This window comes from Ovis canadensis, chromosome 6 (genome assembly GCF_042477335.2).
Source record: "Ovis canadensis isolate MfBH-ARS-UI-01 breed Bighorn chromosome 6, ARS-UI_OviCan_v2, whole genome shotgun sequence".
Taxonomy (NCBI): Eukaryota; Metazoa; Chordata; class Mammalia; order Artiodactyla; family Bovidae; genus Ovis; species Ovis canadensis.
In genome coordinates, this window is record NC_091250.1 from 74,718,367 (window position 1) to 74,732,224 (window position 13,858).

General features: G+C 37.7%; 1 protein-coding gene across 6 annotated transcripts in view; it reads left to right on the forward strand.

The window, feature by feature from the left end:
- KLHL5 (kelch like family member 5) overlaps positions 1-13,350 on the forward strand; it is a 148,196-nt gene extending 134,846 nt beyond the window's left edge. For all 6 annotated transcript variants that reach the window (XM_069593889.1, XM_069593887.1, XM_069593884.1 and 3 more), the window contains 3 exons: positions 2,520-2,732; positions 7,149-7,320; positions 12,231-13,350. In XM_069593889.1, the coding sequence (XP_069449990.1) occupies positions 2,520-2,732; positions 7,149-7,320; positions 12,231-12,287 (442 nt within the window). In that variant the 3' untranslated portion in view covers positions 12,288-13,350. The remainder of the gene's footprint in view (positions 1-2,519; positions 2,733-7,148; positions 7,321-12,230) is intronic.
- The last annotated feature ends 508 nt before the right edge of the window (positions 13,351-13,858 follow it).

The window sequence follows — 13,858 nt, forward strand, 5'->3', positions numbered from 1 at the left end:
TAGAAATAAGTGTTTCTTTGTTTCTTGTCTGCTCTAAATAAACATATTTGGATAGAGCCACCACTAATAGCTCTTGGTTACTCAAAGACTGAAACATATAGTATCTTTTCTAGGCCTTTCTTCCATAAAATGAAGACCTATATGGTTATTAAATAAAAGTTGTTATATAACTTTACTCATTCAAAATGCTTTATCATCATCTCCAGAAAGAGAAAAGAATAAAGGTTAAAATACAGAAGCTTAAAATTATTTGTAGGATTGTTACTGATTATTAAAAGATTTAGATTTTATAGATGATGAAGTACAGGCAGATAGAGATTAAATAACTTGTCCAAAGTCGCAGCTAGTAAGTGATAAGTGGTAGAACCAGGATTCAAGCCCAGAGAGTCTGGCTCAGGGTCCATCCTCTTAATGACTGTACTATATCACTTTTCACAAGGAAGACCCAGGAATTCACTGTGAAGAGCATACAGTACCTGAAAACCTATTATACTGTGCATGTGTATATGTGTTTTTAGTTATTGACATTTTCTAGCTGTTGATTTCTTCTAATAGTCTGTGATCCATATTTATATAATTACTCTACCAAGTATTAGTTTAAGATGAGGACAGTTTATTGTTAAGGCAGTAACATCAAAAAAAGTTTTTAGCATAAAATTTTAGCAGGTTAAAGTTTCAAATAAATTTCAAATTCCATGCTATTAATATATTTTAAGTTTAAAACAAGATAATGCTGCAACTATATTTTACTGGTTAAGATATGTTATCTTATTATTTAAGAACCAGTCTGAAACCTGGGTTCGATCCCTGGTCAGAAAGATCCCCTGGAGAAGGGAATGGCTACCCACTCCAGTATTCTTGCCTGGAGAATTCCATGGACAGAGGAGCCTGGCAGGCTACAGTCTGTGGAGTCACAAAGAATCAAACATTACTAAGCGACTAACACTTCACTTCACTTGGGTAGCACAGGTACTACAAATTATGAATTAAAATTATGAAATATGTCTTTTAAATATGTATATCTACCCAAATATAAATACTTAGAGTTTTAATGGGTAGAAATTTGATATAGTTCAAATGCTATTTCTTAAGAATTAAAAGATAGCTGAATATTCACTAAGGCATCCATAAATTCAAAATGTGTAAGCTTTTGTACATCCAGTAAGCTGAATTTATTATTTTACAAAAAACTGATAGAAAAATATCTACAAAGAGTTCCCCAGGTGAATAGTAAGTCTAAGAAGATTTTGTGCTTAATAAAAAATATTCATATGTCCAAATATTTAAAATATTTTACATATTTTAAGATCAGAATAAACATATTTTTAATTAGGGTCTCCCTGGTGGCTCAGTGGTAAAGAATTCACCTACCTGCCAATGCTGGAGACTTGAGTTCTGTCCCTGGGCTGGGAAAATCCCACATGCCATAAGGCAACTAAGCCTATGTGCCACAACTACTGAGGCTATGCTCTAGGGCCTGTGAGCCATAACTACTGAGCCCACGTGCCACCACTACTTAAGTCTGCACACCCTAGGGCTGTGCTCTGCAACAAGAGGAGCCACCACAGTTAGCAGTACTCATACCACAACTAGAGAGTAACCCCCGCTCACTGCAATTAGAGAAAAGCTCACACACCAATGAAGACCTAGCACAACCAAAAATAAATAAATAGAATTATTTTTTAAAATAATATTTTTATTAGTGCAGTAGTAATAATATAATTAATAATAATCTTAGTGCAATGTATTGATTGATAATGAATTTCTATTGGTTTACTAGGCAACATTTAGAACATTAACATACCAATGAATATAGATACAGTATTTTAATGTCCTAAACATTGTCTAGTAGATGAGTGTATTTGAATTGATAGTTCTGTTCTCATATTTCACTATTACAAATACATCCCAGATGACTATTGACTGTACAACTGCTCATTAATGTAATTGTTGTCCTGCTTTTGCTTCGTACTGGGTGACCACGTGCAAGTTTCTTAATCTCCACGAATCCCAGTTTCTTTACCTGTGAAACAAGGATACAAATAGTTTGTCATAGGATCACTGTAATGATTAAATTAATACATGTAGAGTGCCTCGCCTGTGGTAGTGCTCAGAGAAGGTTAGTTTCTTTTATTTATCACCAAGTCCTATCTTAGCTATTTAAGAAATGTCATGGTATATTTATATACCATCTATTATCTGTTTTAAGACACACTTTAACATCTCTAAAATTGTGATGTATTCTACAATCAGAGGTAACTTGTCAGTTAGATGGCAGCTATGAAAGGGTTGTCTTTGCTCACGTGAATTTATGTTTTCTTTTCTATGTATGTACAGAATGATATGTAATATATACAAATATATATACATGTGCATATATATACATATAGATTGACAGTATTTCTTATAACTGATGACACCCTGAATTCAATGAAATACCATAAGAATAACCTCTTTCTTTGTCCTATGCATAATAATAGGACTGTCTCTTATTTACCATTCAATTTGTTCTTTTTTAGACTTTATGCAGTTGGTGGTCGTGATGGAAGTTCCTGTCTCAAGTCAGTAGAATGTTTTGATCCTCATACTAATAAGTGGACACTGTGTGCACAAATGTCAAAAAGGAGAGGGGGAGTAGGAGTCACTACCTGGAATGGATTGCTGTATGCCATTGGAGGACACGATGCGCCTGCGTCCAACTTGACTTCCAGGCTGTCTGACTGTGTGGAGAGGTATTTCCTGTGAAAGAAAACTAGGAATGAATAAACAAACCTAAGCTCTGACACTTCCACACAAATTAATACCTCTTTTTTTGTTTGTTTTTATTTTTTTTAATTTTAATTGGAGGCTGATTACTTTACAGTATTGTGGTGGTTCTCTTGCCTGGAAAATCCCATGGATGGAGGAACCTGGAAGGCTGCAGTCCATGGGGTCACTAAGAGTCGGACATGACTGAGCAACTTCATTTTCACTTTTCACTTTCATGCACTGGAGAAGGAAATGGCAACCCACTCCAGTGTTCTTGCCTGGAGAAACCCAGGGACGGGGGAGCCTGGTGGGCTGCCGTCTATGGGGTCGCACAGAGTTGGACACGACTGAAACAACTTAGCAGCAGCAGCAGCAGCATTGTGGTGGTTTTTGCCGTACATTCACATGAATCAGCCATGGGTGTACGTGTGTTCCCGATCCTGACCCTCCCTCCCACCTCCCTCCCCATCCCATCCCTCGTGGTCATCCCAGTGCACCCTGAGCACCCTGCCTCATGCATCAAACCTGGACTGGCGATCTATTTCACACATGATAATATACATGTTTCCGTGCTGTTCTCTCAAATCATCCCATCCTCGCCTTCTCCAGCTTGAGCACCCACAAACAAGGCAGTTCATTATGAACTGTAAATACTGGGTGGTCTGCTCAGGCAATCTCTTGATCTGTCTCCAGCAGCCCCCTCAGAGTCTTCCCTCAGTGTTACCTTAGAATTGATTACATAATTCATTAATTGAATCCTAAGACAAACATTTAGTGTATACCTTATTCTGTACTGGATATTGTACCTAATAAGAAAAGGAGTCTGATTAATTTTACAGAGAATGAATTAGGAGCTGGAAGCCAAATAAGTGAAAAGGAGAGGGACATTTCTGACATGTTTTGATATAAAATGAAGTAGTAAAGAAGCTGTATACAGTCAACAAAAACAAGACCAGGAGCTGACTGTGGCTCAGATCATGAATTCCTTATTACCAAATTCAGACTGAAATTGAAGAAAGTAGGGAAAACCGCTAGACCATTCAGGTAGGACCTAAATCAAATCCCTTATGATTATACAGTGGAAGTGAGAAATCGATTTAAGGGCCTAGATCTGATAGATAGAGTGCCTGATGAACTATGGAATGAGGTTTGTGACATTGTACAGGACACAGGGATCAAGACCATCCCCATGGAAAAAAAATGCAAAAAAGCAAAATGGCTGTCTGGGGAAGCCTTACAAATAGCTGTGAAAAGGAGAGAGGCAAAAAGCAAAGGAGAAAAGGAAAGATATAAGCATCTGAATGCAGAGTTCCAAAGAATAGCAAGGAGAGATAAGAAAGCCTTCTTCAGCGATCAGTGCAAAGAAATAGAGGAAAACAACAGAATGGGAAAGACTAGAGATCTCTTCAAGAAAATTAGAGATACCAAGGGAACATTTCATACAAAGATGGGCTCAATAAAGGACAGAAATGGTGTGGACCTAACAGAAGCAGAAGATACTAAGAAGAGGTGGCAAGAATACACAGAAGAACTGTACAAAAAAGATCTTCACGACCCAGATAATCATGATGATGTGATCACTCATCTAGAGCCAGACATCCTTGAATGTGAAGTCAAGTGGGCCTTAGAAAGCATCACTACGAACAAAGCTAGTGGAGGTGATGGAATTCCAGTTGAGCTATTTCAAATCCTGGAAGATGATGCTGTGAAAGTGCTGCACTCGATATGCCAGCAAACTTGGAAAACTCAGCAGTGGCCACAGGACTGGAAAAGGTCAGTTTTCATTCCAATCCCAAAGAAAGGCAACGCCAAAGAATGCTCAAACTACCACACAATTGCACTCATCTCACATGCTAGTAAAGTAATGCTCAAAATTCTCCAAGCCAGGCTTCAGCAATACGTGAACCATGAACTTCCAGATGTTCAAGCTGGTTTTAGAAAAGGCAGAGGAACCAGAGATGAAATTGCCAACATCCGCTGGATCATGGAAAAAGCAAGGGAGTTCCAGAAAAACATCTATTTCTGCTTTATTGACTATGCCAAAGCCTTTGACTGTGTGGATCACAATAAACTGTGGAAAATTCTTCAAGAGATGGGAATACCAGACCACCTAACCTGCCTCTTGAGAAATCTGTATGCAGGTCAGGAAGCAACAGTTAGAACTGGACATGGAACAACAGACTGGTTCCAAATAGGAAAAGGAGTACATCAAGGCTGTATATTGTCACCCTGCTTATTTAACTTATATGCAGAGTACATCATGAGAAACACTGGACTGGAAGAAACACAAGCTGGAATCAAGATTGCTGGAGAAATATCAATAACCTCAGATATGCAGATGTCACTACCCTTATGGCAGAACGTGAAGAGGAGCTAAAAAGCATCTTGAGGAAAGTGAAAGAGGAGAGTGAAAAAGTTGGCCTAAAGCTCAACATTCAGAAAACGAAGATCATGGCATCTGGTCCCATCACTTCATGGGAAATAGATGGGGAAACAGTGGAAACAGTGTCAGACTTTATTTTGGGGGGCTCCAAAATCACTGCAGATGGTGACTGCAGCCATGAAATTAAAAGACACTTACTCCTTGGAAGGAAAGTTATGACCAACCTAGATAGCATATTCAAAAGCAGAGACATTACTTTGCCAACAAAGGTCCATCTAGTCAAGGCTATGGGTTTTCCTGTGGTCATGTATGGATGTTAGAGTTGGGCTGTGCAGAAGGCTGAGTGCTGAAGAATTGATGCTTTTGAACTGTGGTGTTGGAGAAGACTCTTGAGAGTCCCGTGGACTGCAAGGAGATCCAACCAGTCCATTCTGAAGGAGATCAACCCTGGGATTTCTTTGGAGGGAATGATGCTGAAGCTGAAACTCCAGTACTTTGGCCACCTCATGCGAAAAGTTGACTCATTGGAAAAGACTCTGATGCTGGGAGGGATTGGGGGCAGTAGGAGAAGGGGATGACCGAGGATGGGATGGCTGGATGTCATCACGGATTTGATGGACATGAGTCTGAGTGAACTCCGGGAGATGGTGATGGACAGGGAGGCCTGGCGTGCTGCGATTCATGGGGTCTCAGAGTTGTACACAACTGAGCAACTGAACTGATGAAATAGTAAAAGAAAATAAAGGGCTAGTAAGACTTAAAACTTGAACAAGTTATCCATGTTCAAAACTCATATATGGGTATAGGTAAAGAGCCTGATGTCAACAGAAGCTCTGCACAGTGGTTCAGGCCCCCATCTTCTGTGTGATCAGTGGGATGGAGAGAATTGAAGGGATTTAGGAAGTAGATTCAGTAGGAGTGTGTATGAACACACCAGAAAGGTATGTGTTTCATTCAGGAAACTGGAAGGCAGCCACTGTCAGTGGAGAACACAGAACGATAAAAAGTGGCAGGACAGTAGTAGGGGGAGGTCGGGGAAGATCCTATGGAGTCTTGAAGCCCTGTTAAGGATCTTGGATTTTAAAGAGCAATGAAATGTTAATGAATATGTGTAGGTGTGTGAATTATTTAATAAATTATAAATGACTAAAAGAAGGATAAAAAATGAAGGTTTGTTGATGACAGTGAGTGCTTTCTATGAAATAATAAGCAGAGTTGGTGTTTTTTGAAAAAGCAAGATAGTTAACACCTATGTTTCACCTGTGTCAGGGAGAAAATAATTCAGACTTTGCCAGCTGCGTGTTAAAATCCAGTAAAGATATATGGAAGTGTTTAAATACTTTGTCCCATAAATTACAGGCCCACTATAGGACCACACCCAGTGAAAAGCTGTTCATTAATACAAGAAGCTTATATAAGTCATTTGGAAGCAATATAAGTCATCTTAGCATAGTATATCTGCTCTTAGACAATTTGGGAGCAGTTCTAGTTAACATACTTCATGAAAGGGACAAGAAACTCTAAAAATGAGCAGTTAACAGCAGTTGAGGGGAATTCCCTGGTTGTCCAGTGGTTAGGACTCTGAGCTTCCATTGTGAGGAGTACAGGTTTTGATCTCAGCACCACCACCACCCAAAACAAAACAAAACAAAACAAAACAAAACACAGCAAAAAAGCTGCAATTGAGGCTGTAAGTCATCTTACATAGAGCATCCATCTTATGTAGAGCTTCATGAATTGATTTCTTCAGATTTTCAGTAGGCAATCTAAAACCCTAAAGCAGTTTTAAACATTCACATGAGCCCTTTTGGACTAGTTTAAATGTTACACATCTGTAGAATAATTCTGTTGTAATTTCGAAGTTTTCAGGAAAATACTGATTTTTTTTCTCTAAAATGTGTTCAAATGTACTTTATGTAATAGATAATAAGACATAAAATAGGATTAAAGGACAGAAGGATTTTATGTAAAGTGTTCTGAGAATAATGTCAGCTCCATTTCTAAAATTTCCTTTCAGATATGATCCTAAAACAGATATGTGGACTGCAGTGGCTTCTATGAGCATCAGCAGAGATGCTGTGGGGGTCTGTTTGCTTGGTGATAAATTATATGCTGTTGGAGGGTATGATGGACAGACTTACCTTAATACAGTGGAGGCTTATGATCCCCAGACAAATGAGTGGACCCAGGTATGGCATTTCATGTTTCATTATTATACTTACTGTATTTTTGTTAAGGACAATTCTTTTGGTAAAACAGACCCGAATTATGTCCAGTATCAAAATACATAGCATAAGTAAGATAAAGTCATCTCTTAATTAAATATAAGAAAACAGAGGGAGTGTGTAATTTTATAGTATAGTTAAAATTCAAAATTACCTTTAAAGTGTGAGTTAATACTCAGAGAAATTATTAATTGGTTATTATTGTTGTTGTTACTATTATTAGCTGCCACCATTTGCTTACTGAGAATTGATGAGATATTCTAGCATCAGTAGAGCAGATAGAACCACAAGAGGCTATAATAAAGAAAGGAGAGATTGTGGAAAAGAAAAAAATTGAATCACTTTCCCATAGATGAGCAATAATTTTTAAATACTCAAGCAACTGATATTTGGAAACAGAGAAGGACATGGCAGCCCACTCTAATATTCTTGCTTGGAGAATCCCATGGACAGAGGAGCCTGGCAGGCTACAGTCCATGGGGTCGCAAAAGAGTTGGACATGACTTAGCAACTAAACAACAATAATAACAAATGTCTGGTTATAACCTAATAAAGATGGCAATCTTACTTAACATTAACAAGTAAGAAACTTGACTTGGGAAGCTTATTAACAAAAAAAAATCCATTTTTATCTATTTCTAAAAGAGTCTAGAACTTCTGAGAATGATCTTTTGAGATCTTTGTTTCCATCATCACCCAGAACAGAACCATGAATTTTCTGCCTCTGGCACACAATTCAATATCTGGTACAGAAACGGCACTTAGATCTTTAATTGAGCCAAGGTTTACCTTCCCAGGCAGTAAAGAATCTACCTACAATGCAGGAGGCCTGGGTTCAATCCCTGGGTCAGGAAAATCCCCTAGAGAAGGGAATGGCTACCCACTCCAGTATTCTTGCCTGGAGAACTCCATGGACAGAGGAGCCTGGTGGGCCACAGTCCATGGGGTCACAAAGTGTCAGACATGACTTAGCAACTAACACTTTCACTTTTACCTACGTACAAGGAGTAGTGGTAAGTACTGTCACTATAACAGAATTTATGAGAAGCCCTGCTGTCATAGAACTTAATTACTTGGGTCAGTGAGATCTGCACGTTTAAAGAGAGGATCCACAGTGTGGAGCATGAAGTGTTGGTATGAAGTGTCACATGGTCTAGGCAGTGAGCCGAATGGGAAATCAAGGAGAAGAGAGACCATGGTTGTTGAGAGGGCTTCAGTGAGGAAGAAGTGGGATTTAATGTAAGCCTTAATGAACTGATCTAATTCAAAAAGGAAATCATGTAAGAAAACATGAAATAAATGTCACTAAAGCGGAAATATGCAGGCTATCTTGAGGAAGTGGGGCTGGTTATAAGACTCCGTGCTTGAGAAGAGTAGGAATTCTTGGAGAGGAAGGTTGGAATCAGGATGGAGGTCTGTAATGGTTAACGTAAAGAGTTTGGTAGTGAGAAGCCAGTGGAGACTTTTAACCAAGAGAGCAATGTAGTAATAGAAAATCCACATGTCAGAGGCTGGGGCCAGGGTAAACTGGGTTGGGGCAGGGTAAGTGAAGGCTGGGTGAAAGGACATTTAGAAGGTTGCTTCATTTATAAGGCTTGAGGTGTTGAATACCTAGGTGGATTCAAGAGATATTACCAAGTCCTGTTAATTTTTTCTCTATACACTTACTAGGTTGTATAGAGAGGTGCAGCTTCTGGAGAAAACAGCAAAAGAATGATCAGAGAGTATCTTAGTAGATGATGAAATAGAGCATTAAAAGAAAGGAGAGAGGATTTTAATAACATAAAAGAATGAAGATTTGTCATTCATGAAGTTGTCAGGACCTTTGAGAATGTGATAGAAGCAGAAGCCACCACACAGTGTAAAAAGTAAAGAGAAGATTAAAAGTAAATGTGGAAGCTAGAAGGGCATACAATTTTAAAATAATGATAGTGATAGAAAGTTAGCACTTGATACATTTTATGTACCTGGCTGTGTTCTAAGCACTGCACCTTAAAGAATCTTCCCAACGAATCTATGAGGTAAGTACTGTTATCTCCTTACTATATTGGATGAGGTGTCTACATAGCTGACTCAGTGTCACATAGGAGGTAAATGGTGGAGTTAAAATTTGAGCCTAGGATCTTTTTCACAATTAAAGATGAAGACAGGAGAGTTGACAGAAAGCAAAGTTGAAGGCATTTTTCTGAAAAGGACAGGAAACAGAATCGAGGGCAAAGGCAGGAGGAAAGTTTTTATCCTCCTCAGACTGGTGGAAAGGTTTTATCCTCCGAAACTGGAGGGGAAGATGAGAATATGGGGATTGGAAGATAGAAAGTATTTTCAGGTGAAGAGAATGGTAGGTAAAGAGGCTTAGATAGTATGACCTTGATCTTATTTCTTAAATAAGTGAGATCACTCGGTGAAGGGGAGAAGGCATAATTTGAGGACTTAAGTTAGAGCTACAGGATTTCATTAGAAACTACCATCAGCCTCCTACCATGGCAGAAGAAGTTGTGAATGATAATTGAGGAACCCAAGAAGAAAGAGAAGACTCTCTTTTCCTGAAATGTATTTCATTTAAGCCCTTGGGCCAGTATTAAGGAAATCTTATTTCAAACTTGCTATTACAGATAATACTTTATGCTATAATCACTCTGTATCAGAATTCATAATCTGTGACCATGCAGCCCTTTGCTTTACATGCCATCTCCATTACTTTTTAAAAAATTTTTATTGAAGTACAATTGATATACAATATTATATAAGTAAGTTACAAGTGTACAATATAGTGATTTTAAAGATTATACTCCATTTATGCAGACTATAAAATAGTGACTATTTCCTGCATTGTACAGTGTATCTTTGTGGCTTGTTTTATACATGTGTGTGCTCAGTCGTGTCTGACTCTGTTATCCCATGGATTGTAGCCCGCCAGATTCCTCTGTCCATGGAGTTTTCCAGGCAAAAATACTGGAGTGGGTTGCCATTTCCTCCTCCAGGGGACCCCACTCAGGGGTCAATCAAACCCGCTTCTCTTGGGTCTTCTGCATTGGCAGGCAGAGTCTTTACCACTGTGCCACCTGGGAAGCCCTCTTTCATATGTCTGTATGTACGTATGTTACATTGTTTGTAGCTCTTAATTCTCTGCCTCTATGTTGCCCCTCCCCTCTCCCCAGTGGTAACGACTAGTTCTCTAGATCCAGGAGTCTGGTTTTTGTTGTTGTTACACTCACTAGTTTGTTACATTATTTAGGTTCCACATATAAGTGATGTTAAAGCTTTAAATGTGAACTTATAACCATAGTATCTGGAAAATAAATGTTTTCCATTCGATGGTCCTACAAATGGACAGGAGGACATTTATTTGTATAGGAAATGAAATATGATTATGAAGTCTTAAGCCACCACTCACTCCACTACCAGCATTTACCCAAAACAGGTGACCACATTGCGTTTAGTAAATTCTCAAAGCTCAACTTTCTAGCTGGTTATCATGACATCAACTATTCACAGAGTAGAGGCAGTGTCTTGAGTGTTTTGAGAAAAACTACTAATTACGGACATTTTTATTTAAATGACTTGGAGGTTACTTCTAGAATATTGTAAGTAAATATGGTTTTTAAATAGGTTATTTGATCAAAAAGATGTAACAGTGATCAAAACAACTGATTCAGGTGGAGAACAACCATGAATTCACTCACGTTGAAGTCAGATGTATTCTTAATTGGTCAGGAGAAGAGAGTCAAAATGACTGGACGGTCATTTTGAAATTATGTACAGGTGGCACAGTGGTAAAGAGTCTGCCTACCAAGCAGGAGACCTGGATTCCATCCCTAGATCGGGAAGATCTCCTGGAGAAGGGAATTGCAACCCACTCAACTGTTCCTCCTGGGATAATCCTAAAGACAGAGGAACCTGGCAAGCTGCAGTCCATAATGTTGCAGAGACACAACTGAGAGACTAACCCCCACCACCATTTGACAAAAACACTTTACGACATATCCGTACATGACTAGGTACAAAACAAAACCCTTTCCAAGTACTTAATGTTTTAATTCTCTTAGCTCAAATGCATAGATTCTTACTGGGCTCAAAATAGTCTTTCTTTTAAAACTATTCTTGTCTACACTTATCTCCACTGTGAATTACTCCAGTGTCTAGAGTACTTAAAAAAAGACAATAAGTGAACTATTTAAGAATTGTTCCTTATTCATAAGATTATATTTTCTCCCAAGTATCTCATATTTTTATCTCACTGTTCTCACGGTTGTAGAGTTTATTCACCAGGTTTGTTTTCAGTCCCAAGAAGTTGGGTGGGTGATATGTATTATTTACTCACTCTGCTAACAAGTAGTAGAATGAGTTTGGACTTTTCAGCCATGCTGAGAAGGTCATCAATAACTGTGACGTTAGTGGTTCCTCCAGAGTAAGCAGATCCCAGGCATGCAGTGTATTTTGTGTACTCTCTGAGACAGCAAAGTCACGGCCACTCTGGATGATACTTGGTATTTTCTCCATATTAGTCACAAAGTTACTTTAAGTGTTCAGCCTTGTCTCACATCCATATTGTACATCATTTTGGCCAAAATAGTGTTTCACATAGAATAGTTCCTGATCTATCTTTAAAAGTCATCTTTAAAGAGAAGTGAATGCTATATTATTATGTTATATACCCAAAACGATTTAGTCCTTGAAGCTTTGGCATCAGGAAGGAGAATCTCGTTTAAGAAAAGGGCCAGCAAAAGAGCTCGGACAGTAGGGTTCAGGCAGCAGCTCTTTGCCAACCACTGTGAGCAAACTGTTTCAATATTTCACTGACTATTGTGGTATTATCAACATTTTTACCCACAATCCCAACACAAGTCTTTTTGGTTTTTTGTTTGTTTTTTTAGGTTGCTCCACTGTGCCTCGGAAGAGCTGGAGCTTGCGTTGTGACTGTGAAACTATAACTTAGTGCTTGTTTTCTAAATGAAGATATCGTCTTCCTTTATGAATTTAGTATAATTATTCTACTATCAATGGATATGTTTTTAGTAAATTTGCAACGCCACATTCCTGGGCACAAAGTGCCTGATCTCTAAATGAAGATGTTAAAACACAGGAGGAAAGAGCAGAAGAACCAGGATTAAAAACTTTCACTTCTTAGGAAATCAGAACTGCATCTGGTGGACTGTGAATGTATGTTCCTGACGTAAAAAATAGGACGACAAATGCAGTGCTCCTAACACAGCCCAGGGTTAACTGGGAATTTCATTTCTTTTAATAATCAGCCACACTTTACTGATATTGTTATCCGGATTTCTTTTATTACAGTGCAAATACATCTGATAAAACTTCTAATGTATTCCTTTGTAACTTTATCATACATGAGTTGTAGTAATTTTTGTTTGCTTAACCACAACCACTGTTTTAACGATATACTAAAGACTATGCATTTAGTTTTTTTCAGGAATAGCTGAATTTTCTGTGTGTTGGTTGTGGAGTTTTATTTCTAAAATTTCTAAGTGAATCAATTTAATGAACATTAAAGAGTTAGAACAATGACCAAATAAAAGTTTGTTTTGATCTTTGGGATCTATTTAAATATTCATTCCATCTAGGTACATCTAGAACTCCATATCATGATCTTCCTTTGGAACTGAAACTAGGTGTTTTACATTAAATTCAAGATATGCAAATTTTGTGGAGAAAATAAATGCTATATACCCTCTAATGTTCTTTCACCTAAGTAGTATTTAATTATATGGATTTGTTTTCTTTTATATTATTAAAAATGGTTTGATTTTGTCTTTTTATATCAAAGAACTGTTTGGATATTCTTATGTTCTCAAGTCTGTGTTTGCCTCTCCTGCCTTGTTTCTTATCTTTTGCCAGAATTAGTAACCCTTTGTGCATCTTTGTAATCAGTTTGGGGGGGATGGGCTTATTGAATGTTTGGAAAATGAGTTTAAAGTGTTTATTACCCCAAATTTTGTACATTTGTAAACTCTTAATTACACATGTGAATGTTAATACTCTCAGTGAATTATTTATTGTTTGCACAAGTGCACTGGGCAGTATTTTATGATAAATTCTTCCGGGTATAAGTCATTAACTTATATCTTAATATAAAAAGAGTATAAACTAAATTCTCACCTTTTAAAAGTTCATATGTGGTTAATGTGTTTTTACATTCTGTATCAGTGTAGCCTTTATCTTAGTTGCTTCCTTTAAAAATTGAGCTTTTTTTTTTTTTTGAGCTGATTTTGAATACTCATGAAATTTTTCTACCTTTGAAGTCAACAAACTGAGGACTTCTATTCTCAAAGAAAATTCCATGGGCATTTTACTGGTGTGGGTACTAAGAAAATAGCAGTGATCATGACAAATATATTATTATTTCATATATTCATTGTAGTGTGTATATGAATTCAGATATTTTCCTCACAAGGAGGGATCAGCTATAGAGTATATTTATTTATTTAGGGTAAGAGAGAGAAGAGGAAAAAAGGATAAGAAACAAAAAAATTTCAAAAGCAGA